General features: G+C 37.0%; 1 protein-coding gene across 1 annotated transcript in view; it reads left to right on the top strand.

Annotated features, from left to right (window-relative positions):
* Positions 1–25,038, top strand: part of PAPSS1 (3'-phosphoadenosine 5'-phosphosulfate synthase 1) — a 40,313-nt gene extending 15,275 nt beyond the window's left edge. Inside the window, exons 6-12 of the mRNA XM_015625339.3 lie at positions 4,462–4,575; positions 6,516–6,627; positions 9,591–9,796; positions 11,895–12,030; positions 13,415–13,683; positions 15,453–15,682; positions 24,014–25,038. Coding sequence (XP_015480825.1) covers positions 4,462–4,575; positions 6,516–6,627; positions 9,591–9,796; positions 11,895–12,030; positions 13,415–13,683; positions 15,453–15,682; positions 24,014–24,152 — 1,206 coding nt within the window. The 3' untranslated portion in view covers positions 24,153–25,038. The remainder of the gene's footprint in view (positions 1–4,461; positions 4,576–6,515; positions 6,628–9,590; positions 9,797–11,894; positions 12,031–13,414; positions 13,684–15,452; positions 15,683–24,013) is intronic.
* Positions 25,039–27,835: the final 2,797 nt, after the last annotated feature.

The raw sequence follows: 27,835 nt of genomic DNA, 5'->3' as shown, positions 1-27,835 counted from the left end.
GTTGTTACAGAACCAACAGCGAATGCTGATTTAAAAATTCTAGCAACCAATTTTAAAGAGTCTGAATTTTTACATTGTCTCTATAGTGTACAAATTAATATATACTGCAGATGTGAATAGACAGGGGTGCACTTACACAGTGATTTGCTCTCCCTTAAATAGGGGCTGCTGTGCTTGTATCTTTTTTCCCATGTTTCCACTGTTTTTCTTGTACTAGTAAAAGTGGTCCTGCAATTGTTTAATGACCAGCTCAGAAAGCTGATCTTCTTGACATGGCTGAGTTGAGTTTATGGTTCATAGCTTCTGAAAAGGTAGATCTCTTTCCTTGTTCATGCCTCCAATCTACATCATCCCTTTTGAAGTCTCTGGGCCTTCTCCTGTTGCCTGATAAGTGGATTTGGCTCATTACCCTAACCTAAAATACCTAAAATACCTCACCCCCAACAAACTCCACATGGTAAACAAAACGGACAAAAAAACCCCAAACCCAACGCTAAAAGTGAAGGCAGTGAAAAGATGGCTTTATCCTCTCGAAATCATACCCCCAGAATTTGCTAATCCTCATGTAGAGGAACTGTGTTTCCTTACATTCTAATCTATAGTCAGTGGGTAGTGGATGACATTCCAGACAACTGTTTTGGTTTTTTTTAATTGAGATATTCTTGCAGATAATAACATACTTTTTTTTATGTGAGTTGGATGTTCTGGAAATTTAGGGTCTAGACAGTAGTTTGAGTAAAGCTCCACCAAGTGTTGAAGTTGATGCAAGCAAATGACCTCATTGTGTAGCCAGCAGGATTTAGTTTTAACCCTCTATGTAAGTACTTACTGTGTAAGCTCTGGAGAGATTTAGTCTCTTGTACTAAAATTTTCAAGAAAATTCCTCATGGATGACTGTTTGCTCAGGGTTGATTGGGAGACAATACAGGGCAGAAAACGATAAGAAAATTCTAGATTTTTGCCCAAATCCCTTTCTGAATATTTTTTGGAAGAAAATAGGAGAGCTGTCTAGTAGGCCTACCTGTAAGAGGTGGCAGTTCCTGACTGTGGGGGCCCTGTGCCTCGGGCTCAGAGAAATTCCTAGTTGTAGAAACTTATGTCACATGTGCCAAGATAATGATCCCTGAAGGCTTGCATTGGAAGTAAGGTAGTATTGGTAGCAGTGCTGACTGCTGGCTCCTAGCCCAGTCAGCTTTGTTTAAGGTACATCTAGCACTTTTTTCCTTTTCTTTGAAGATAACAGTTTAATGAATGGCAAGATATCTTAGTGGTTCCTTAGCTCAATGAAAGACAATGAAATCAAGCCAAGGCTAAATAGGCACGTCTTGTTTTTAGACCATATTAATGCAGTGCTATCTTGAAATTATAATTTCTGTAGATTTCCTGTAGTTTGAACAAGCCTATAAGAGGGCTGAAGGAATTTTTATAAGGGCATTTAGGGAGAGGACAAGGCTTTAAACTGAAGGTAGTTTAGATTAGATATCAGGAATAAATTTATTACTGTGAGCCTGGTGAGACGCTGGAACAGGTTTCCCAGGGAAGCTGTGGATGCCCATCCCTGGAGATGCTGAAGGCCAGGTTGCCTGGGGCTTGGAGCAACCTGGTCTAGTGGAAGGTACCCCTGTCCATGGCAGGGGGGGTTGGAACTAGATAATCCTTAAGGTCCCTGTCAGCCCCAACCATTCTGTGCTTCGATGATTCTGTGAAATAAATTGTTCAGCATTATGAAAATATTTGTCAGCATTATGAAAATATGTGCCTGTGCCACAGAGAAGACTACCTGCTGTAAATAACAGTAGCATAGCCAGGAGCATGAGGGAAGCAATTCTGCAATTTTATATGTCACTTTTAAGACCTTGTCTGGATATCATGTTCAGGTTTGTGCCCGTCTCCTTCACCCAGAAGAAAACACATTAATGTGCTTCTGCGAGCTGAGCAGAAGGTCACCAAGATTCTCAGAGGCTGCAGTATTTCACTGTGCAAGGAGAGGCTGAGGGGAGGTGGACTTGTTCAGCCTGGACAAGAGAAGACTACAGGAGTTCTTGTTGCAGTTTCTATCATCCAAGTGGGAATGTATAAGGAAGACTGATGGAGATTTGTCTTAGAGGTGTACAAGGGTAGGATGAGGGGCAGCACGCATGAGATGGAATACAGGAGATTAAGATTAGACACAGGGGGAAAAAGCCTTTTGCTATAAAGATGGTCAATTACTAGAACAAGTTGCTTTGAGTGTTTGTGGATGCTCTGTCCTTAGAGATATTGAATGCTTGATTGGCCAAGGTCTTCAGCAGCCTGCTGTATTTGGACCAGTTTTGAGCAGGAGGCTGGACTGGATGATCTCCAGAGACAATCAGCATCAGCAAAGGACTCATCATCCCAGTGTGAGGAGGCACATTTTCATAACACATCTAGTTTATTTTTTTATTATTTTGCCATTCTTTATATGAATGTATTGAGAAATAATAAATATTGAGAAATATTCTGTAACTTGCCCTTTGGTAGAATTAAGCTTTCAGTAAAACTGATGCCTTCAAGTGGTCACTAGATGGCTTGCTAGCCCAGCATTTTCTCAATTCCTAAAATTCATGCAGTTTAAATATGCATGGATTCCTTTTGTTGCTGGTTTTCTTGTTATGTTTTTGTTTGTTTTAGTCTGAGTAGATGTTTTAAGTACCACTTTGATGTGTGCAAGGGAGTCTAGGTTTACAATCCTACAAGTTCTCTAAACGTCAGGCTCAGTCACTAGAACTGTCTTCAAGCTGTTTACATTTGTCTAACGAAGTAGTTTGTTGACAGAAACTGCATTGTGAAACCTTTGTTTTGCCCTTTAGTGGGATACTAAAACCAGGATAATACTTGAAGAGGTCTTTTTAATAGGCACATTTATTTTAAGCTATTGATGGTTTGTAAAATTAGAACATCCTAGCCTGGGTAATGAGCAAGGGTCCAGAGGGAAAATTGTGAAGCAGCATAATGTGCACTCCATCATTATAGTGTTGGTTACAGGAGGCAGTATCTTCTTCTGGGCTTGTTGCTGTGACAGTCTGCTGCAGCTCTCCTGGACTGTAATGCTGCTGCTCAGGCAGAGAAAACAAAAGCCTGATTTTGCCTAACTTACAATGTAATAAAATCTGCTTCCAAAATGATGTCTGATATGTAATGGGCCAAGCTTTTCCTTATAAAACACCATTTCTAAGTGCTAGTTTAATTTGTCTTCTTTTGATGTGTCTTTGAGGATATGAATTATGCAACTGCCAGTGAGACTCATCACATCTTGTTACTTCTGTACTCATTTTATCTCTCACTTGTCAGCATTCTACTGCCTTTATTTTACTTTCCATGGAGGTAGTGCCTAAGGTCTGAAAAATGCATTAAAATTCCTGAGCTAGCTTTATGTATTCTACAAGCATACCTATATACTCTGGCCTCCATATGCTGGAAAAATAAAGATAATTTAATTATTGTTGTTATGTGTCTGTGTATACTCTGCTCCAAGGGTGAGCTTTCTTTCTCCAAAAGTAAAGCATTACTTTACAAAGGTTTCTCAAACACTGAAAAATGCATTTTAAAAAGAACAGTCAGGCTCTGTTCACTGATTTTTTTGCTACTGGAACATTTGACTGGGTTTTGACATATTACGCCATCCTTTGTTGGAGGAGACTTTTTACAGTTTTACCATGATGACCTCTCTTCTTTTATTATGGTTTTATATTTGTGTTGATCTCTTCTAACAAGTTTAAGGTCTTGAGCACTGCGGAGTGAGAATTTCTTCTTTAATACACGTGGAAGAACACTTTTTTTTCAAATAAAAAAATTATATGTTGGTTATAGAGCTAGATTTTGGTTCATTGCAAATATATGCACAGATGGCATCACATTTAAATATTATAAGAGTTTATATAGATGAAAATACTGGTATATTATCATTAGCTATAGGAAATGCATTTAATTTGTACTTCTGTATGAGTTTTCAGTAGAGAAGGAGCTTTATTTATTTTACGTTCGTGTTACCATTTCCAATGTATCTTGTATAATGAATTACTTAAATTCATAAATGCCAGTCTCTAAATGTCTTTTTACTTCTTTGGCATATGTAAAAGCATAGAGCCTGCCTTTCTACTGTAGATAATGTAGGTATTAATGAGTTATAAAAACTTCATTCAATTCAATAGTTAAATATTTACTAGGTAAATGTTATATGGGTTACTTAAGGCTTAGAAAAAAATCTCTTGTCAGAATGTTTCATCTCTTGTCAGAATGTTTAGCCAGTCTGCTGGCTTGAGTAACTAGCAGTATATCATAATCTTGGAATGGTGTTGGCTTTTAGATGAATAAAAATTGCATAATTAATAAATTCTTGCTACTGTGAGTACAACATTAGAATTTTACTTCTTGATGTGTGTTTGGTGCCCAAGAGGCATTCTGAGCAAACTTAAAGTTCTGTTTATTCCTTTTGTGTAGGACATTGTACCAGTGGATGCCTCTTACGAGGTGAAAGAGCTTTATGTGCCGGAAAACAAGCTACAGTTGGCCAAAACTGATGCTGAGTCTCTGTTAACCCTGGAAATAAATAAGGTATTGTGTGTTCAGGTGTCTCATTGCTGCAGTTGAAGGACAGTCTGATCTGTTGTTTAGTGTAAGTAGATGTAGTTGAAATACCTGTACTGGTTACAGAATGCACCTTGATATACTTTTTTCTCTTTCCTTGAGCGAAAGCACAGCATCTGTGGTTTCTTTACTTACAAAACATAATTGATCTTCAAACTTTCATGAATAAAGTCTGGTGCAGTGTTACTTATCCCTACCCTGGAGAAAAGATTTACAGTGATTTCCTCCCACGCTCCCCGCAGCTCCATGGACAAAACCATGCCTGGAATGTCTTGTATGAGAAATTGCGTCTAGAAGGATTGCTTACTTTTTTTTATAATTTACTTACAGAAACCATTTTATTGTGAATTGTAATTGCCTAGAAATATAGGGGAAATCAATTCTTGATTCTTCCTGTTTGTAGTCTTCACCTAAACAACAGTAACTTTTGTATATACAAAGAATATATACCAAACTTGAACAGTTGCAAAGAGATGATCAGATCTCCTTTATTGTTTTTTGGTTTTTTTTCTGATTACAGCATACTTGTGCTGTGTTTCTAGTTTCCAGCAGAGAGAATATGGAAAAGCATGGATCAACTTGATCAACCCTATTCTTATTTTGGTTAAATGCATTCTTTTTCAACTCAGATGAATTAGATGAAGTTGCTTCTGGCTGTCTTTGTTTCTACCTCATTCCTTTTTCTGAAGAACTGTTTAGGCATCTAAACACAGATACAATGCATGAGTTTTTTCACTGGTGTTTTTGATGGCATTACTAGAACTTAATGCTAAGCATTTGATCTAGGAACTGACTAAGCTCAGAGTTCAACATCTATTGTGAGTAGACTTTGAAGGATTGGGGTGACATACTAAGCACTGAACAAAGTAATTTTAAAATTTGCCTGGTCCTCTACTAGTAATGAATATTGATACTTCCTTTCACCACATTTTACTAATTTCTTTTCACATATATCTGTGTAAAATTATTAATTACTTTGTTGAGGAATAAATGCTTAAGGTCACCATTATTAAACTTCAGTAGTGTCCCATTTGAAATTGCCACTTATCTAGAAAAACAAATAATTTTGCCCTCCACCCCCAACCACTGGCTTTTTTAATATCAAACAAGTATCTAATGTAAGCTTGGGAAGAAACTGTTTTGTTTCTTTATTTCAGTATAAATTAAAACAGTGTAATAAAATTAGTCATGCCCTTTGCAAAAGAGACTTACACAAGCAAAGCCTGTCCTTGTCAAAAACTTGACCAAGTCTTAGTAGTGCACATGCAGAAGTAATGGAGACCACACACTAAGTCATAGTGTGACTGAGTGCTGAGGAAGGAAATTCTGTGTAAACTGATATCACATGCTAAAAGAAGTACTAGTCCAGAGAGAATTTTACTTCTGGATTGTCTCACTAGTTTATGGAAAAAAAAAATAAATTAGTTTCTCATTTGTTTAAAGATTAGACCTCTTAACATTTACACCCATAATTCTGATATTTTTTATGGTAACTGTATGTGTTGTTACTGTATTTTTCTTTTTTTTAACATCTTTGTTATCTTGTTTTGTTAGACAAAGGCAAGTGGGATTCTCTAATTTTGTTAAGATAAACTTTATGAAGATTTACAAATAAAATTTGTTGGTGTGTGTTTGTTGGTTTGTTTTTTTTAACACCTGGAAATTTGATCCAGTGTAGGGACTGGAAAACAGCCAAAAATATGAACAGTGAGGAACAAGTTATTTCTTCGTTACTTGTAGAAACTTGGAATCATTTGTGATTGAAAACTGTAATACTGAGAAATTTTCCATTTGTACTGTCCTGCATTTTAGAATTAAAACATGATCTGTTATGATTAATACCTGATGCCAGTAATTAAGCATCAACCTTTTTCTTCTCTAAGTCTATTTCTTCATTTCTTTACAAGGTGGATATGCAGTGGGTACAAGTGCTAGCAGAAGGTTGGGCAACACCCCTGAATGGCTTTATGAGAGAGAGAGAATACCTCCAGTGCCTTCACTTTGACTGTCTCCTTGATGGTAGGGTAAAGCACACCATTTATAAAATTCAGCAAACTAATTTTTCTTCTAAAATATTTTTGATGCTTTGCTTCTTAGTGGTGGTGCGGTAACACATTATCAGGCTTGTGCACAACCTGAGGTCTGGCATAAGAGAATATAATATTATAATAACCAGTTTTAAATGTGATGGTTTTATTCTTTTTATACCTACCATCATATTAGAATTTGAATATTTTGTCTTTTTGCCTTTACAAAATTTTTTTTCAAATGTCTTAATTTTTGAAAAACGTTTAATTCTAAAATGCACACTTCTAATTTGTTTTGAAGAAATTGATCTTAGAATTTGGAATTGCAATTTAATTGCTCTTTGGCTCTATGACCAAAAGATTTGTTCTGTATTATTAATAAAGGAAAGGACAAAAATTGACTTAAGTGCTGGAGCTGTTGCAAGTGTGAAATCAGAATTTGGGTATGAACAATTGTCACATGTAATTGAATTACTATGACTTAGTGATTATCCTGGCATGATTTAAATGAATAAATTTTATTTTGGATTACCAGTTGGCTAAGAACTTTGTTAAGATAGTAAGTCACAACATCCTCCAGATTTTGGAGTTTGATTTTGATCCTCTGTCACTTTTCATTTATTCCTCTTTGAAGGCTGTTTTACTCCAGCCTTTTTCCTAAACTTATGCTTCCTTTTGCATCACTTTTGTCTTGCTAGAGACCAAATAGCAGAACTAAAAGAAGTGACTTTTCTCTCAATTTTGTGATACAGACATGTGTCATCCTTCTTATATTTCTTAATTCCCTTTTGTCTAGGTGCTATCCCAGACAGCATAATGCCATCCTGTTACTTTAGTATAATTTTGGGCTGCTAGTTTTGTTCTCATTTCATTTGCCTTCTGTACATCCATCCATGTGAAAAGTCCTCTGCAGATGACATGCAATGCATTCAGCTGCTAAAATACATTGTAGGTTATAGTTCTGTACATTATTTTCTGTAAATGAGGATTTTTATAAGGCATTTAAGACCTTGTGTAGGTGAGTGTTTCAGATACAACAAATTTTTAAACTTCTTTTGCTGTTGTTTTGAGTATCTCATGTGTGCTACAAAAAATACAAGTAATGGAAAATAGCAACTTATTGATGGAAGCAGTTTTCAGTCCTAAGCTTGGATAAAACCATTATGTTCCTTTAGATGTCCTGTTACGATTTCCTCTTTTTAGAGATCTACTACAGCACTCACGTGTGTAAATCTTTTTAGAAAAATATGATTGCCTTAAAGCTGCTTTGCTACTTGCAGAAACAGTTAAGTCAAAACAACGTCCTCAAAGTTTTCTCCTTGCTTGGTGTGTTAGTTTTGGTTCTTACAGCAGCAGTCATTTTGCAGGGCTTTGATTCTGAAGAGAGGGGAATGGTTTACTACCTGCAATGCATCTTGTCCTTTGGGCTTTAAAAGCAGTGTTTATACTGGCTGACTTCTAAGCTATGGAGATCAGTGTAGATGTGTTGATAGTCTCACTTTAAAGATTAAGTTGTCTGGAAAAGTCTCATCCTGACACTTTGCTCATCTGTGATTGATTTAACAGACTTGTTTCACTTCCTTGCCTCAGTTTCTTATTTGTACAGTGGCTGAAGAAAAATGTAGACGATATTTTATGTTTATTGTCATGGACAAAATAATCAACAGGTTTGATATGTCTTCATCCTTTGAAATATATATTTACTTGTGTGCTAAGCAAAAGGTTTTTTTAAATTATCTGTTTTTGGGGTGTTAAACCACTCTCTGTGACTGCTGCCAAATTCAATTTTATGATCTAGTTGCTTTGAAAATAATTCTGGGCACCAAGACTGAACTTAGGAGGAGATGCACAGCATGCATTATACATTTTGCATTATGAAAGGAGGAAGATCTATTTTTCTCTTAAAATTTTCATCCAACTTTATAATTTTTAATTCCCTAAGAAATTAAATTTCCTAATAAAAATTTATTGCTTAATTAATAAATTATATTTATAAATAGCAAAATTAGCCTTATTTTAGAGTCTTGGCAAATGCCAAAACCTCCATTAACTTTAAAGGGTCCATGACTTTTCTCCTTGATGCCACACTAAAGTTTTGCACTCAGGCATATGCTTATTAAAACCCAAGCCTTTGTAGCAGACTTAGGATATTTACTCTGCTTTGGGTTTCTCAAATCTCACTCTTGTAGAAAAGAAAAACAAAACTTTTAGCATCTGGCAGCAGAGCAGGTGCTTACAAATGAGGACCACACACAACTTCAAAATTGAGCCACGTTGGCTTAGTTTTAGAAGTAAAGTAGCTGGTAAACTTTCAGCTGAACAAACTGTTCAAAATGTTTGCCTGACTCAGCAGTTTCTCTGCAGTTTTTTCTGAAAGGTTGAATCTGAATACAGTTTTAAATAAACAACAAAAGTCACCTTTTGAAATAGTTCAGTTATGTGTGTCAACTACTTGGGTATGTTTGTCTGGTCCTATTGCATTGTTTTTTTCCTTAGGGGCCAAAAGTATGTCTACATAGAATATCATTTACTTCTTACTAATTATCCACTCCAGTAGCAATCTTGCCTAATATTTTAGATGATCTATTTTAAAATGTTATTTGTGTATTTCTATTTTCTGTATAGTTTCTTAAGAAAGGTATTAATTTGACATTCCCAAAAAGTAGTATCTTCACAGTTTAAATATTTTTGTGTAACTCTAAGTACTTGCTGTTTTCAGTACTGTGTTCACTCTTTCTCAAACCTCAGTGTTTGCTCAGTTTTATAGCACATGTATCTTATGGAAGCATGAGTTCATTCTAAAAATTGTTTAATCCCTGTTAAAATAAGTGTTTCAACGACCTGTCATGTAGTACACTAACAGCCTTAAAAGTAACCTGTTAATTAGGTAGATTTTCATAACAACATTGATGACTGTTACTAAGGATAAAGGACTTAATTTTTTTTCCTCTGCAGGGGGAGTTATTAATCTGTCAGTGCCTATAGTGCTAACAGCTACTCAAGAAGACAAAGAAAGGCTTGATGGGTGCACAGCAATTGCACTGGTGTATGAAGGTTGCCGTGTTGCCATTCTCCGTAATCCCGAATTTTACGAGCACAGGAAAGAGGAACGGTGTGCTAGGCAGTGGGGAACAACATGCAAGGAACATCCCTATATCAAGGTGTGTGTTTAAAAGCTGAAAATCTAGTTCTGTTTGCTGTACTGTTGTGGACCTGCAGATTAAGTCAAGTGCATGTCTAGGAGTGATGTACTTTGACAAAAAACTACTTGGAAAATTAATTAAAATATCTGAGCAGAAACAAAGATATTTTTTTTTTCCTATGCAGCTGTTGAATAGTCTGTACTTAGTGTGAAAATCTAATGTCAATATGTACACATGAAATGAATTTAGAATGTACTGTAGAATCTGTGCTACAGAAGAGGGAACTTTGCCCTCCAGTGTGCCTAGGAAACACATCCCTCTGTGTCACCAGATGGATCATCAAAGCTCCTTAATCAGTGGATATATGCATTGTGAAGGATAGAAAACTTCTTTTTATGAAGTGCCTGCATGTGGTGCACGTGAGACCTGCTTGCTTTAGATGTTTTTCAAACAGGCCCTGTCCCTGGAGAGTTCATCATTTAACTCTCTGGGGAGTAATTTCCCATCCATTGTGTTCGTTATGTTTTATTATCTTGGCCTTATGTGTGTGTCGTACTGAAATGTTCTAATTGTAACATACTTATAGTGCTGTGTTGGCTTATGCAAGCTGATGTGAATGTTGCATCTTAGCTCTGCAGAGCCAAAATATGTTTATTTCCCCATTTGTCTCTGAGGTATTTTTGTTTACAGATATGACACAGGATCAGGTAAAGAGAAAACAAACCTCTAATTATGAGCTTGCTCTTGAAAAGGGAGAGCTTCTGAAATGTAGAAGTACCTGTATGACTAATAGAAGATTTTCAAAGCCCTTGATGTGTTCTGTGATGTTGAAAATAAGATTTTCCCTTTATTGAAAACTTAGCACAGATCTAATAAATTCTAAGAAAATCTCATGCAGACAAAATTTGAATGATTTCTTATGTGGAAGATAAGGAATCTCTGTTCTTATGCCTGTACTGGGGTGTATGGTTGTAATATTGACAGCACATGAATTTGGTGGCCATTCTTAATCAGAAATATTTGGATATCTGAGAGATTCCAGTAGTGCACAGTTTTCTCATCTTCATATCATTATCACACCTTCCCTCCACTTTGGTAAGATGTCAAAGTCTGGCATTTTCTTCAGTAGGGGAATGGTTACTGTGGCGTCATTTAATTCCAGCAGGTCAAAGGAAAAATATATTGAAAAATTCACATGTAATTTTCACATCTTGGATTTTGGGTTTAATATGTAATATCTTCTGTTATATCAAAATTCATTGTCATTTCTAAATTACATAAGGCTAGAAAAGTTACTGGAAATGTGTATGAAACTTGAAAGTTTTTGGTGATTTCATCTTCAAAAGAAAATGCATTCTTAGAAATTAAAAACTTCAGAGTAATGGCTATGCTTATTTATAGGGTATGTTAAGCAGCTTGCCATAATTATTTTTTTTCATGAAGCGTGAGGTGATATTTAAAGATATAAAAAGAAGTGTAGTGACTGTCCAACATCTGTTACTTGGGTAAACTGCTACCATGAAACAAGTCTAAAAACTGTTCTACTTCAAAGATTCTGATTTTATTTGTAGATTAAAGTGAGTGAGTAGTTAATCAGAATTAATTTGTTTGTTATTTTATTCCTGACAAGAATCTTGTAAACTGCAACAGCATTTGCTTTGACCGATAATGATAAAGTGTACAACTTCATTTTATTGCTATATTGTAATTAAATCTTAAAATATGTACTAATATTTTATATTATATAGTATATAATATACTAATATGTTAATATAGACTAAATAAATTGTAATAGACAAGGCTTTCCAGACACTTTGTTTGCCATGCAGTGTTAGTTAAGAGTACTGGCTATTTGCATTTCTATATATTATCTCTATTTTGAAAAAAGGCATATGCCTACTGAAGATTTGTGCATCTCTCCTGCATCATGGTATAACATGTCTGGACTATGCTCCACTGAATCTTTTTAATTTTCTTAACACTGGTGCTTGAATCATGACTGTCAAATAAAAATAACATGGAACACCATCCTTAATGAAGATGTGTCCCCATTGCAATGCTCTAGATAATCAGGAGAAGCTGATAACTAATCCTGACATGGACTTTCTTTTCTTAGATGGTTATGGAGCAAGGGAACTGGCTTGTAGGTGGAGATCTACAGGTCCTTGATCGTATTTATTGGAATGATGGACTTGATCAATACCGCCTCACTCCAGCTGAACTAAGGCAGAAATTCAAGGAAATGAATGCTGGTGAGTAAATTTTTTTGCTTTCTTTCTTCCTGTAGTGGCTTATCCAAATGTCTGCTTCCACCACTGAGGCTGGCACTGTTTCAAGGATGAAAATTTTGAATGCTCTGGTAGGTGGCATTCTTTGCTTTTAATAGTAATAATTTCTATGATCTCAGGCATTGCATTGCCTAAATACATAACAGAAGCTAGTAATGCCTGAAGTTCTGAACCTTATCTTTCCATACACTGTAGGCATGTCAGTTATGCAAGAAAAGATAGTGTTAAATTGTGGTAAGATGTGATTTAAAGATCATGTTTGGCCAGAACCACAGAAGTTGGTTGAATGCTGAGCTTTCATGCTCTGCTATTTTTAAGTCTGTTCCATGATGCTTCTGGGGAGCAATGCTTATGAAAGTAGTGCAGGTAGGCTGGTGCCAAGTTTATTTTCTGCACAAGAAATAAAACTGTTTTTTTCACAAAAGTAGTTGTGTTAGGCTGATAAATAAGAGGCTGAGAAAATTCATAAAGCAGTGAACAATCAAGATGCTTTCACTTGTGGCAGTGACTGGCAGGCAGCTACACTTGTAAATGTGAGGAGAGAGATTAACATTGAGAATGCAAACCACAACCAGTACTGAGCTTCTTTCATTGCTCTGTGTGGCCAGTATGTCCAGGATCTGTAGGTGTGGAATATCAGTCTTTTGGCTAACCCCTAAACAAACACATATTTGAGATCTGAAGAAAACCTGTTCTCCAGGTTTCATTGGTTCCATATTGGAAAATCTCTCAGTTACAGTGATTGGTGTCTTGCAGGATACTTTTGTTCATCTGAATTTACAGGAGAGAGAATTCCTGATTGAGGCAGGGTTTTACATTGAAGGGTTTGTAATACTCTGGAATAGGAGTTAGTCTTGCCTTGTTCTGACCACGTTTAAAATCTACTGAACTAAGGTGAAGGAAACTTAGTAAGGAACATTAATTACTTTTATTTATTACTTTTGTTCCAAATGGATCCATTTGTTCTCCTGATAATATATTTAGCCTTTAAGATAGATAGCATAGTTTGATTTCCTTGTAGAATATAATTCCCTTATGCAAGTGAAAAATCCAAAAAGAATACTATAGCTCTTGGAGAAAACAGAGTAATTCTGCAGAAAATTCAGAAGTTAAGGAAGCGGATTGTTTTTTTTTTTTTGCATGGTTGATGTTTTTTAGTTTTGCTTATTAAGTATGGTGATTTTTTAGTAATTGATAATTCTTCAATGACCTGTGAGCACTGCTATTGCACTGCCTTAATAAACCACAGAGGAAAGCATGTACTGAAGATTTTTCTGTGGCTGTACAACTCCTGATAAAATAACTTGCTTTCCTTATATCTTTTGTCTTGGTTTTTTTCCCTCCACAGATGCTGTCTTTGCATTCCAGTTACGCAACCCAGTGCACAATGGGCATGCTCTTTTAATGCAGGACACTCATAAGCAGCTTCTGGAACGTGGCTACCGACGCCCAGTCTTACTCTTGCACCCCCTTGGAGGCTGGACAAAGGAGGATGATGTTCCTCTTATGTGGCGCATGAAGCAGCATGCTGCAGTACTGGAAGAGGGAATCCTGAATCCAGAAACAACAGTGGTAGCTATATTCCCTTCCCCCATGATGTATGCAGGACCAACTGAGGTAAGTACATCAAGAGTTTAAAGTAAAACAAAACCCTTTTGATAGTCCACTGAAATATTTGGTGCTATGTCTGATGTTTGTGTGTTGTTTTGTTTTAATGGTGGGAGAGAAGAGACTAATTTTGCTTGGGAAGGCAGATTATCTAGTCTCTGCCACCAACCAAAACATTCTCTTCTGAAGAAACTACTATGTTGGAGGGTTTTGCTGGAAAGGTTGGGAGGAAATATTGGGTTTTTAGGTTCCTTTCTTTACAATTACAAGGATGTGATAATAATTTAGTCCTTCCTCCTTTTATTATGGTCTTTTTCAGCAGGAATTCTAAGATCTGTTAACATACTGAGTGATTGTCCTGAATGTTAAAGTACTTAAGTTTAGTGATTGTTAAGGAAAAAGTTTGTATATTGGAGGGATATTCACATATTAAGAAAAATGCAATCCGTTTATTTTATGGCAGACTTAATTCAGAGAGTATTATTTCAAGGCTTTTTTATAAAATAATTCTCTGGCAACATTTTATTTAGAAGCCAGGTTTTGGGTTGGAGTCCCTAGAGGTTTGTGGGAGGCAGCAGAAAGAATAAGTTTTCTCAACTGAGGACAATTCCTCAGGGAGATATTGATTCTCCATCTCATTCCTTTTTTCAAATTTTATTTTTCCTTATTTGCTTGTCTCCACCTTGAATCACAGGAAGTTCAAGTTCTGACCAGGCTCTGAGGTTGACTCTGGGGTAGCTGTTTTGACAGATAGGGGATCTTCCTAGTTAAGTTAGGCAGATGCCACTTATTTTCTGTTGGCTAGTTGACTGGTCAAACAGAGCTTTCACTGCCTTTCAGTCTAGAGAAAAAAATGCAGTCCAGATGTAGCTGAGGCATGTGAGTAAGTTAATGCAGAGAATCTTCTGCTGTTTTCCATAGGCCTTTTGTGAGAATTAACAGAAATCTTCTACCTCATTCTTGTATATGTGAGGAGGAACAAAACCCACATTCCTTATCCTGAACAGGATAAAATTTTTCTCTTTACCTATATGACATTTCTAGTGACCTCAGGGTACAGCCTGACAGTAATGTTTGTTCAAGTAATAAAAGAGATTATTTCTTTAATAATTCTCCATAGGTTATTTAAAAGTCATTGGTACTAGATCTGTTTCTATAACACAAGTTCTTTACAGAAGAACAAGCAGATGGTAATATGTTTATCTACAGGGTGGATGTGACCTTCCAGTCTGCAAAAATCCTAATGGCCAAGTTTAATAAATATCAGTTTAACATTTTTTGTATTTTTAACATTCCTGATAAATGCCTTGGAAGTAAAGAAACAGTTCTGTAAGGATAAGCTGTATCAAAATGAAATAAATTTGCCTGCTTAGGAAAGTAAGTTTATTACGAGCATTCATGTGCAGTGTGTACCTAGTTTATGTGTCCTTTGGGTTTTAATGTTCATGCAGACAAAGTGTTAGTCCTGCCTTGAGCAACATCTGTGCCACATCTACAAGTTGAAAATGCTGAACATGGGTGTTTTTTCATTCTGAATGTGTAGGTGATGCTGAAGTGACTTTCTGAGTAGCTACTGTGTGAATAAAATGAGGATAGGATGTTTTAGCTGTAAGTTTGACGGTGATCAACTTAACTGGTTCTTTATTATGTTGTGGCTCCATAGTAAAAATCACATCTGATTAAGGAGAACATGGTAGTTACAGAGTGCATGCCCATTTTGAGAGCTGCAGTTTTGGAGCATTTTCATCTGTTAATTGTTTTTCCTGTCTCTGTTGTAGGTTCAGTGGCACTGCAGATCACGGATGGTTGCAGGAGCTAACTTCTACATTGTAGGGCGAGATCCAGCAGGGATGCCACACCCTGACACTGGGAAAGATCTGTATGAACCAACCCATGGTGCCAAAGTGCTCACAATGGCTCCAGGCCTCCGAGCCCTGGAAATTGTACCCTTCAGGGTTGCAGCTTATAATAAAAAAAAGAAGTGCATGGATTATTATGACTCTGATCAGTAAGTTGTATTTTCATATTAAGAAAATTTTGAGCAATAGCTGCCTGCCCATATTAAAAAAAAAATTGTTTATAATTAAATCAATAGTGCTCAAATAGGGCAGTGTTTAGATGTGGTTTTAGGTCAATGTAACTTTGAGATAAATGTAGCTTTATTTCAGTATGATTTGGTGCACAGTGCAACTACCTGATCTAACTTTAGGTGTCACATGAAGGCTCCCCAGGGGCTGGGGTTTCTCTGATTCTGGAGCATAATGGCACAGATTGGTAAATCCAGAGAAAGATACTACTATTTATTATATTGGTAAGGTTAGCCTTCTGCTGCTTTGTCTTTCTAAATATGCTTCTCAGGTGTCAGATGGGCATCAGATAGGAGGGAAGACACACAGTGAGAGGGTGCAGCATGGAGAAGAAAGTGGACAAGATGTGGTGACAAATAGCTATTTATTTGCTCTCTTAGTAATAAAGCAAAATGATGCCCTAAGAATATTCTGTATCCCAGGGTTTTCAACTTTTTTTTTTAAATCAAATTACAGAACAGTTCATTTCACCTTCTGTAGCATAATAGCATATTTCAATGCTATTTTTCCCTTGTTTGGCATAGCAGTGTCCAAAACTTAGTGTATGTGTTGCTCTGGTGACAGTGTATGATACTGGGAAGATGACTTGTCATTTTAATTTAATCCTCTTTATTCATATTATTGAAATGTACTTTTGTTTTACGTCAAACTGCAGTTGAAGTTGGTACTGAAATGCAAACTTCTATGGGCAACCTGTTCCAGTGCCTCACCACCTTCACAGGAATGGATTTTTCCTAATATCTAATCTAAACCTACATTCTTTCAGTTTAAAGTCATTCCTCCTTCTCCTATCACTACACACCCCTGCAAAAAGTTCCTCTCCAGCTCTCTTGTAGCTTCCCTTAGGAACATGAAGGTGCTATAAAGTCTCCCTGGAGCCTTCTCTTCTACAGACTAAACAACTCCAACACTCAGCCTGTCTGCAGAGGAGAGGTGCTCCAGCTCTCTGATCAAATTTTTTGCCCTCCTCTGGACTCACTGCATCAGATCCATGGAATTCCTATGTTGAGGTCCCTATGTCTGGATGCAGTATTCCAGGTGGGCTGTCACAAGAGTGGAGTAGAGGGGAAGAATCACCTTTCTGGACCTGCTTGTCATGGTTTAATACAGAAAGATCAAAGTGAAGTAGTTTCATTGGTGTGTCAATTCTTAATAAATTAAAATAGTAAAGGAGTAGCAATGTGACAGGCCAAAATTCAGAATATTGATTCTCTGGTCATCAGTACTGTACTCGTAGCTGGATAGATGTGATTTGAATCAAAGCAAATAAGATTATACCTCTGTCATTAGCCATAGCAAATGAGTATAAAAAAAATCCAAACAACTCTGAAAATTTTTTATGAAAAGCAATGGGAACAGATTTTGCCTTCTGCCACAATCTGCATCATGTGCACCCTTTTGTTGTCTCAATGTGTCTGCAAGGCCTTGGTTTAGGGCACTTTTTTCCCTTGTTCTATAACTGTCATGAAAAAAAGGCTGTGCAGTTCTGCCCTAGTGCTGTCAGGACATATGCCCATTTGTCCTGTCCTTCCCTAGGTACCTTTTGTAGAAGGTCTGGAGTGTGGCAGTAATCCTCTAGATGGCAATGCAGACACATGCAGGCTCCCTGCCATTACTGCTCCTGCTTGCCAGACGGAACACTGTGGTAGGCTCCAGACAGAGTTAGAGCTTGGGTGGGTGCAGCTGGCTGCCTTTCAAGATAGTCTGTGTAATGCTGAAAATGTGGCAGACTCATGGACCATGTGGTGTTTGACTCTGCAAGGAGGATGGCAGGGAGGAGAGGATTGCCTGGAAAGATGAGAGGATCAGTACTGGTGGACGACCCTTGGATCTGAAATAGTGATGTTTGTGGAAATATCTCTTGAGCTCACTTGGTGAAAAACACAGCATGAAAATGTGGGAAGGAGGGTTGCATGCATAGTAGCAATACTGTGACTTGTTTTAGAAAAGGGTAATATGGGTAATTTGCACCTTACTCAGTTTTTTGAGGCTTGAACACTTGACAGCCAACTAGGCAATTCTAGAATTTTCATCACTAATGAATGTGTGGAAGCTTATGGGAAGGGGGTTTCCCTTGGACTGAACTATAGCTGGCCCTGTGTCTTTGCTGTTGGGTGTATTCTTTCCTTGTGTCATCATCTCTTCTGTTCTTTCAGGCCTCCTGGACTCCTCTGTTTGGGAAGGTGTTTGTGAGAAACCATAATATACCCCATCTGCTACCTTGAGTGTCTCTGTAATTTGATAGAGTTATACCCACGATGGGCTCAGCAGCAGACACAGAAGTTACTGCAGTTGGGCTCTGCTGCTACTAGTGTAATACCTTTTGGCTTCTGAGGGAAATCCTAACATGAGGATGGTGGTAGATGAATCTTTGGTTCATGGTGAAAGGTTACCAAGAGTTTGATCCAGCTGTCAGAGGGATGTCTGAAAACTTGTGGCTGCAGAATTAGCAGTGGCAGAGAGTTGCTTTGCTCAGCTTTTATGAGAAAGGTGAAACACTTGTGGAGAGTATTCCTTGTACGCCAGTGGGGGTGGGTGTTCAGAGACTGGGTCACTGCTGATCAGCTGCCTACAGTGAGCTGCTGGGCAACTGTGTGAGACCTGGCTGTGGCTGAGCTCTCATGACCTTGCTGGCAAGCACCAAAATTCAACACCAGCCCTGCCTCCAAGTTAGTACCAAAGACCCTCACTTCTCTATCACTTCCTGTGATTCCAAGAGGTTATTGTGCTTTAGGTCTTCTGCTCCCAAAGCACAATTTTGTAGAGTATGTAAGGAGTTCAGTTTGTTTCTCACTTCTATTAGTACCCTCCAGAACATGTGCTGCCCCTGGAGTTTCAGCTGACCCAGTACCTGCTAGGGACCAGTCTGAGACTGTTGACTTGGTGTGTCAGGACCTCATGCTGCTGGGTAACAGTGCTGAGCTGCTGTGGTGCTGTGTGGGAACTACAGGCACTTGGACCCTGTTGGTAAGGAAAGACAGAAGCATCCTGGTTGCATTCAGGATAACAGAGCATTGTCTGTGAGGAAAGGGGGTAAAGAAAGACTGATGTGAAAGCCTTTGTAACAGCTGCACAGCAACTGTAGTTGCAGAGTGATGCACAAAGCTTAACTTGTATGAATTGTTCAAATAAAGTTACCCTTTAGAATACTAAGACATATGAACAACCAGTGACTTGGAATTATATTTGTGTTTTAACTCATGCAGCCAGCACAATTTTAAATTTGTTTCTGAGACATCTTAGAACTAGATTTAGCACCTCATGAAACTGAACTATTGAAACATATTTTTGAAAAACAATTTGAAACTTAGATTTAGATGAGTGATTTGAGGAGTGCATTTGAAGTGATGTATAGCAGCACAGGTAGAGCTAATTTAGTTTTCTTTTTCCTTTGATCTAAAGGAGGATAATAAAATTAAAATTGCCATTTTTGCTGTTACTCAAGCCAGGTAGAAAGACCAATCTAAGTTTGTGTGGGAAACTTGAGTGTTTCCACTTGCATAGAATGCTGAATTAGTGCATATAAAAGCTAGCATGAATATTGTTACAGTCCTTATCAAAGTGTTTACACTTTAAGATTTCACAGAATTTTTGATCTATAATTGAATATATCCAAATGTGTTTTCTGGTAAAGTTTATAGGAAGAACTCTAGTTATAATGGAGTAATTCAAAATGGATCTCTGACCTGTAAACGACTGGTAGAATGAAGTATAAAGAAAACAACCAAAGAACCACAAAACCAACAAATAACACCACTACTCACCCCCCTCCCCCCAAAAAAAGCTTACCCAAGGCTGAAATTCCTTCAGAAAATCGATTAGTGTGTTTCTTCAGCTAAAAAGGCCTCACACACAGTTACCACAGACAAGTGTAATTTGAGGTTGGTGGCTTAATAATAGAAGCTGGTTTTGTGAGCAGAGATTCCCAATTCTTTATGGAAGATCAGTCCTATAAAATGCAGCCACAGACTGCTGCTGAGAAAAAACTCAATTAAAAAAGGAAATTAGTCTGGCAATTAAAAAAGCCACAACAGTGTCTGGAATTAAATTTCTTTCTTTTTTTTTTTTTTTTCCTGAAAGAAAACCAAAGAGAACATTTTGGCTAAAAGAAACCCATATAAGTAAGGTGACTGGAGCAGATTGTTCACACTGTCTATAAAATTTGAATGAAGCATGGGTATCTGTGAAGAAGAGAGATTTTAGCTTTATATGTTTTTTTTTTCCCATGACCTTTAATATGGTTGCCATTACTGCTTTAATACTATCAAATCATACTTATAGGAGACCTGCTCCAACTAAGTACATACTGTTCTCAAATCTGTTTTTTAAAGTGATGGTAAGAGGCTGAGATAAGCACAGTTGACTGTTCTCCTTAATTTAGTTATGTGAAGTATGGTTTTTCAGTTACCATTCGTACATAATGTAGGATACACTGAAACACTACATCTGGCCAGGAGACTTAAACCCTCCTGCCAGTCAGAAAGGAATTAGGGAAGGATTTGCTTTGCATATGTTGATATTAATCACAATATCGTGTTCTAATTTGACAAAGAGTTTGTTCCTGGCTTGTTGGGATTTGAACCTTGCTGGTACTAGCTGGTTCATTCAGCATCATGGGACATTAACTCCCAAGGCATAATGTAAACTTCCTGTAAGAGTTGTGGTGTAAGTCATGACTTGATGTTGCAAAGGCAAGTTTAAATTCAGAGGAAGTCCTTCTAAAAGGGTTTTAAGCTTAGAATTGGACCCCAGATTAGGAGGCTGTAAATTGTCCCAGAAATTGGTCTGAAGTCTACTAGCTGAGTAGAACATAACAGTTTTTTTGAAGACAGACTATTGCGAATAACTCATGTTATTGTTTTATTTCCCTATTGTTCTGTTCACCTAAAAAAACCCAAAATAATAATAATAAAAGGGCAAAACTCTGAATGAATGGTCTGTACTTTTATCATGAGTCTTGTATTTGAGAGTAATTCTTTAAGACCCTGAGAGAACCAGTCATTGCCCTCCACATAGAATGGGAATTTCTAGAAGATCATTTGCACAGTGCTAAATATCTAAGAGGAGGTCAGGGTTCCCAAGATTGACTGATCTTTAGTGCTCCCAGATGAAGAATCATGTAATGTGGTCTGTACTTAGATTAAATTTGTAGGGAATAATGGAGAAGCAGAAAAAATACGCTCTTCAGTTACTGTATTAATGCACTGTATTGACTCCTCAGGGGTACAGCACAGGAGGTTTCCTGTAGGCCTGTGGCAGTCACTTGCTATTTGCAAACTAATGATGTCCTTGTTTTGTCACAGGAACTGTAAGGTCTCTGAAATCCCTGTCCTCCATAAGTAAGAAGGTTTCACAGTGTGTGTTGATATGGGTTTTTTTTTTCCACACTGTGAGTGTAGTAGAGTTCTAGGATGCTGTGCCACAGATCAAATACCAGTCCTCAATGTGAAATGTTTCAGAACTGTTTTTCTGTTGACAGATTTTTGTTGTGGTTTTATTTCTGCCTTCTTTTCCTCTTTCTTTTTGGAGAATGCTTTTAATTGCAGTGGCACAAAGTATTGTGTCAGTACCAGTCAAACTCAATTGGCAGTAAAAGGTCAAGTCAGTGTTACAAAGTATTTAGTAGGATCTGGCTAAAAGAAAGCTGATTCCAGCAGCTACTGAGTAAAATTTTCAAAGGCACTTAAATGCCATACTCAGGAAAGGTTTGTATTAAGTTTCATTGAGGGTCATTTCAAATCTGGCAAGAATGGAATTTGAATGGCTTTGGCATTTAAATTTTATAGCATCTTTAATGGTCAAACGTTTCCCCCTCTCATGTTCCACTCAAATCCACCTTACATACAGTAACTCTTAATGTCCTCAAAATTCACTCCAAACGAAATTACTCGGTGACTCATTTTACTATCTCCTTCTACTAAAGCAAATTACTTATACTGATATGTTTTATTTCAAAATGCTTTTGAGTCACATCACACAACAGTGGTCACAGTATTGATAAGGTTTTTCTCCTTAGAAGAAATCTCAGTTTCTGAGATTTGAATGAAATCTGTAAATGCAGTAATTTTTAAAAAGGAAAAAAAATACTGTCTTGTGTATATATTGCCAAGGCTCCATTTGAGTCACTTTAGAGATCACTAATTCAAGTATTTTTCTTTTCTTTTTTTTTTTTAACAAAGAAAATCCCTTTCAAAATAGACTTTTGGGTAACAAGAGGAAATCATTAGTACTTTTGTAATTTTTAATAGTATTTTGGAACTATTTCTAGAAATATTATGAGATGCTGAATGTACTATGTTTCTGAAATTATGCTCACTCACATTTATTTCTTTCATTTTTTTATAATTTCTGTAGATCTCCTTAACTTTGTGTTTCTCTCTTTCCTGGTATCTCTGCTTCTTACTTGCTTTTTTGCAACTAGGAATAAGAAGCAGCTAAAGGAGTTGTATGTATTATTGAAGCAAACTTCTATGACATATCTCAGTGTAGTGGTTTAGTAGCATTATTTCACTTGTCGAGTATATATGTCAAAGTTGAGTGCTTTTCTGAAAACTTAAGAAACAAGGGGGAATAAAGCACCTTTTTTTTGTAATGCTCCAGCTTTTGTGTGGAGAAAACAAATTTTTGTGTTTTCTCCACATTTTGTGTGGAGAAGTTTCATAGTACTTGCTTTATTCTTCTCTTTTTGAACATCTGAAGACTTGGTATTTTTTTTTGACAAAATTAACCAGATTTATCACTTCCCCACATATATTTTATATAAATAGTTCTTTGCAAAAAACTCACCTTCAGGGAGTGTTAGTGAACAGCAGATATCTCTCTGCTAAGGAATAAAATTTCAGATGTTATAAATAGCAGTGCCAATGTTTTTCTCCCATGGATGGAGCTACATCAAGTTTAAATTTTAATTTTAATGTAATTTATATTTTGCATGACTAAAGCACAGTAGGATTTTTTTATTTTTTTTTTTGCCTTGTGACACTTCAGGAACCCACGGTCCCAAATTTAGAGCAACAAGAAAAGAGGATGTATGACAGTGCTGGTGTGTAAATGTATACAGTCCAAATCAAAAAGTTATGGGTTTAGAGTTGATGTGAAAAGGAACTGTGGAATGCTTTCTGCATCTTGCTCACTTCCATACCCTGCTGAGCATAGACCAGCACTTAGAGCCAAGTTCTGCCCTCTGATGTGCACCCTTGGCTCCTGTTTCTAAGGCATGTGCATCTGAGATCAATACTTGGTTTTTATTTCAAACAGACAAGTAAAGAATGAGTACTACGTGCATGTTGCAAATTGAGTGAATGGCATAAGTAAAATCACATAGTTGATTTAGAAATACACAATTTTATCCCTTGAAGCTTTTGATAGAACTCTGGCATTCTTGTCTTGCTTTTACTGTTTCAGTCCTGTGAGGAATAATTAAATTTGTGGAGCTTTTGTTGCTTATGACCAAATATCTGAGAAGTTAATAATCATTTAGATTCTTATGTTAACTATGGTATACAGTCCTGATCTGTGTTCAGTTTTGCATTTGTCCAACTGAATTTTGCTTTTTAAGGTAAAAAAACATCTTTAGGGGAAGGTATTTTTATTATTCCATTGCTTATCTCTTTAATTTGAACTGCATGTGTCACAATATTGTTATGCATAAATATGTATATGTGTACTCAGTGTCTTGCAATGGCACAGCTGTGAGGCTTGCTTCTAGGTTCTGAGGCTTTTACTTTCACTGTTCTCCAAACAGTCCCTCACTAAGGTGTTGTAAAATTTTTTTTGCACATTGTCTAGTTGCACTGAAATGACCTTGAACCAGCATGGGAACATTCAGCCAGCTCATCAAGCTGGTCTCCTGCCCTGACAAGGCAAGGTGTAAATCAGGATGGTTGCTGTTGCCTTGGCAGAGGGCTCAGAGAGTAGGTAGAGTTGATGGTTCTCCTTCAACAGGAGTTTGTTTCCTCACAGACAAGCCAGGCTCAATGGAAGCACAGACTGAATTCAGTCTACAGGGGTTCAGTTGCACCATGCTGCTAAAACCTGAGGAGTTACCAAAGCTGAATATTGTAGAGGATGTATATTCTTGAGATTAATTGGCATTGGTGGCCTTGGAATGACAGCTGCTATACAGCATTATACTCCCAAGAAAAAAAATGATGTATGAAGTATCAAGAAAGTAGAAGGAATACGAGCAACTTTGCCTGCTTTTAAAATGTGTTCTTCTTTCTCCCTCTTTTCCTCCACCCCTACTCTGTCAGCCATGAAGACTTTGATTTTATATCGGGGACCCGCATGCGTAAGCTGGCGCGAGAAGGACAAAACCCGCCGGAAGGCTTCATGGCTCCGAAGGCTTGGACTGTGCTGACAGAATACTACAAATCCTTGGAGAAGGCTTAGGCCTCTTATTAACTGCAGATCAACCTTTGACGCCTGATTTATTTACGAGAAAGGGACCACACAGTCACCATTCATGTTGCTTTGTTGTGGTGTCTGTCAGGAAGTTCTCTGAAAACAGACTCTTTCTTCCTAACTTAGCATCATTCTTTGCCTGCCCTTATGGGTTCTATTATGTCCTGGCACCTAACTAGCTGCTGGTTTTAATGTCTTCTCTTTTATTACAGTTAATATTCTTGCAGTAGGATTTTTAACTCTTGTAATTTTTTATATTTTATTGCCTCTGTCCTGAGTTCTGCAGCTGTTAAATAGATGCAGCTTTTTCATATGTTATTTAAGCTGCTGGGTAGTGTCTGGTTTTAGTAGTTTGTAGGAGAAAATGTAACAGTTAATCCCTTAACTATGGATGGATTATCTATAAATCAAAAAAGTAAAGAATGTTTAAAATCATCTGTAAAAGTATCTTCATCTATATCTCATCATTATCATCTCCAGAAGCACTTAAAATTTATTTCTCTCTACATGTAATCAAAAAGCAGAAGTTTTTTTTTATGTAGCATAATTATAATTTTGCTTTCTTGGTTTAATTTTGAAGTTTATTGAGTTGTACGGTGATTCTCTTCTGCTGTGGACCTGTAAAGATGGCTAAATAATGAATAAAAGAAAATACCTACTTTTCACTTTGAATTGTTAACAAATTCATATTGCTGTTGTATATACTTGCTGCCATAGTAGGGTATGTTTAATTTCATTTGATGTAACTTGCTGGTTTTTGATTCCAGATGTACTTAATCAGCCTACTACAACTTTTTTAAAAGCATGATAGCCCAAACTTAATTTCATGTTTAATTATTGCGAGAAAAATAAAGAAGATCCTTAGATTTTGGCATTTCCTGTGGTAAAAATGCTTAGTTCAGATATTAATTTTCTGTCTATTTTTCAAGGTCTCCAAAGAGTAGTCTTGTGAGTCAGCTTTGCTTCCTTTAAAGACAAAGCACATATTCTTTTAGGATGCTTCAAAAATCCTGAATAAATATAAGAAATGAAAAGTAAAACATTTGTTCAACTGTAAAGTAACACTGACCTCTCGGTGTCTTTTCAAGGTAATCAGTGGATTTGCAGGTAATCAGTGGAACAGTCATAACCTCTTGTAGCTAGAAACTACCTCATATCCTTGCCACAGAAACTTGCTTTTTTTCTTGTTAAACAGTGTATGTAGGAAGAACCAGCTCAGAATTTTTGTTAGAATGTTGATACTGCATGAAGCATGTCTTCATCTGGATTTTTTGGATGCCAGGAAGGTTGTGATGAGGGGATCAGTGTAATGAATGGGATGAATGCTACTTGCAATCTTTGTTTACTTGTTCACAGTAGCAAAGACAAATTCTTTGAGACTAACCTCTTTTCTTCCTGGCTCTGAAGAGATGTAGAATGTATCTTTTAGTGGAATTCTTTCCCCTGATAGACACTAAGGTGGAATTGGGCAAAAAATAAGAGGGTTGTTTATTAGAAAACCACAACAATTACTTGAGGCTGTGTTTTAGTAGTGTCAAGCTTATTTCTTCAGAATCACTAAACAGATTTTCTTCAAACTTGACTTTCTTTTTAGATTGTATCAATATTTAGGATGTATAAAATCCAGAAGAAGGAGTCCATTCATCTATGTGCAGCTGTTCCTGCAAAACTTCAAGTTTAACTATAAAGGTGAACTAGATTTGGCAGCTGCTAAATGGGGTTTGTTGCTGGAAGTTGTAGTTTGAAGTCTTTGTTGTCAGGTTTGATTCTTTTGCTAGCTGTGATGAAAGATAATATTTTGATAGAATAGCAAACACAGGTAAATGCCTACAGAATTTAATGTTTTTAAAATGCTAGATGAAGCCTGGAAAATAAATGGGAGTGATGAACGTGAATTTGAATCATCCTGTGACATTAATTTAGAAGCAGGAATGCCTTCAAGCAATTTAATACAGTGATAACAAGCAGGTCTAGTTTTCTTGATGTCACCCATGTTGTTATAGTGCTTCTGCAAAGCATTTCTTGCAGGGCTCTGTATTAAAGAAGCTACAGGCTTTTGTGAACTTAAAGCCACAGCATTCCCAGCATAATGCTAATGGGGAACAGAAGCATCTGATCAATTTGTAGGCAGGACTTGCTCTACACAACAATGTTTTCCTGAACTGTATGAGTTTTCACTGTAGAGTTCAAATATTTCCTCCTGACTACAGCTGCCTTCTTTAAGAAGGAAGCCATACATGCAAGAAGGAGCTACCATACCAAAAAATATTCTTTTTGCCAGTGTCTCTCTAGCTTTTCCCTTTCTTCTCTCAGTGGACAGCATTATCAGTTGACGAGTCCTAGAATTCTGTTTTCAACAGTAGGATCAATTTCATTAAGGGTGCCATGGCATTTGAGGTGCTTCAGAGGCAGCAGTTATGTGTCCTCCAGAAGGCAGCAGCAGGACTAATGAGGTGAGGGTTGTTGCACCAAACGTGCCTTCCCACAGCTGCTCTGGCACCAAAGAACAATGACCTCAGGACATGTCATGCAGCAGAAGTAATGTGATCCATGGATCACTCTGTGATCTCATATGGAGATAGGGACCTATCTTCAGGATTACATTGGATAGGATGACATTTGATCAATGTAAGCAGGACCTAACTTTGCAGCTGGAAAAATAAAAAACTACTTTGTCTCGCTTCTTCATTTCCTAAAACAATCTTTTATTTTTTAACTGGAAAAATACTGGTGTCACTGTTGGACATGAAATAAGTCACACGGCTGCAGCTCAAGATACGATGAAGGAAAAAGAGCACTTTATTTCTTCTCCCAGGATTTACAGGTTTCTGACCACAGCCAGAGACTGGATAGTCAGGATTACACTTTCCCAACTGCACTGGCTGTGGGAGATGTCCATCAAAAGACGTGTATCAGAAGGAATGTACACATATCTATGTTTACAGTCACTGTCCTGGGAAAGTTCTTTAGAAACTATGTCAACAAGCTCAGAAGCTGAGTTTTCAGGGCAACATATTGGTCTGTACAGGAATCATGAATCTAAGCAGTTGTGTAGGTGTGTTGTTACAAAGAGATCAAAATCAAACTCCCAAGCATGTCATCATTCTAAAGGTTATTTAACAGTCAAGAGAAGTTTTACTCTGCTCATTAAGATCAGAAATGTCAAAAAGTGTTCCCCCGCCTCATGTTTTCTGCTGCTACATAGATTTACCTTATAAATGGTTCTTCACCTACTGCTGTTGTACAGGATATTTTATGGCAATTATCCTGTACTTTTTGTATAGTCTCAAGATGATTATTCTCTTCCAGAGGATCATTCTGATGTATTGGGCATGTGATCTATGACAGTAGTAACACACTTGATCTGCATGGGTGATAGAAACACAGTCAGCTTTTCAAATTACAAGATGTACAAGGTAGGTTGAGATTATCCTAATCCTTAGGGTTAAATAAATGGTAAAAAATTACTACATCTCCTAGGTGAAATAATTCCTGCAGTTCCCATGAGCAACTTAAGAAAATGGAAACTTTTTCTAAAGGACCTCATGATTGAGAATTCATTTTCTTCCTTGCAAGTTCTTTTATGCCATTTTTTTAATGAACATGAATATTCAGGGTAACTTTTCACATAAAGATCTACAGGTTGTGATGTAAAAATAGTAGATAAATGT

Source organism: Parus major, chromosome 4, assembly GCF_001522545.3.
Source record: "Parus major isolate Abel chromosome 4, Parus_major1.1, whole genome shotgun sequence".
Classification (NCBI taxonomy): domain Eukaryota; kingdom Metazoa; phylum Chordata; class Aves; order Passeriformes; family Paridae; genus Parus; species Parus major.
Note: the sequence above shows the minus strand (reverse complement) of the source record. Positions and strands in the feature narration are given on the sequence as shown.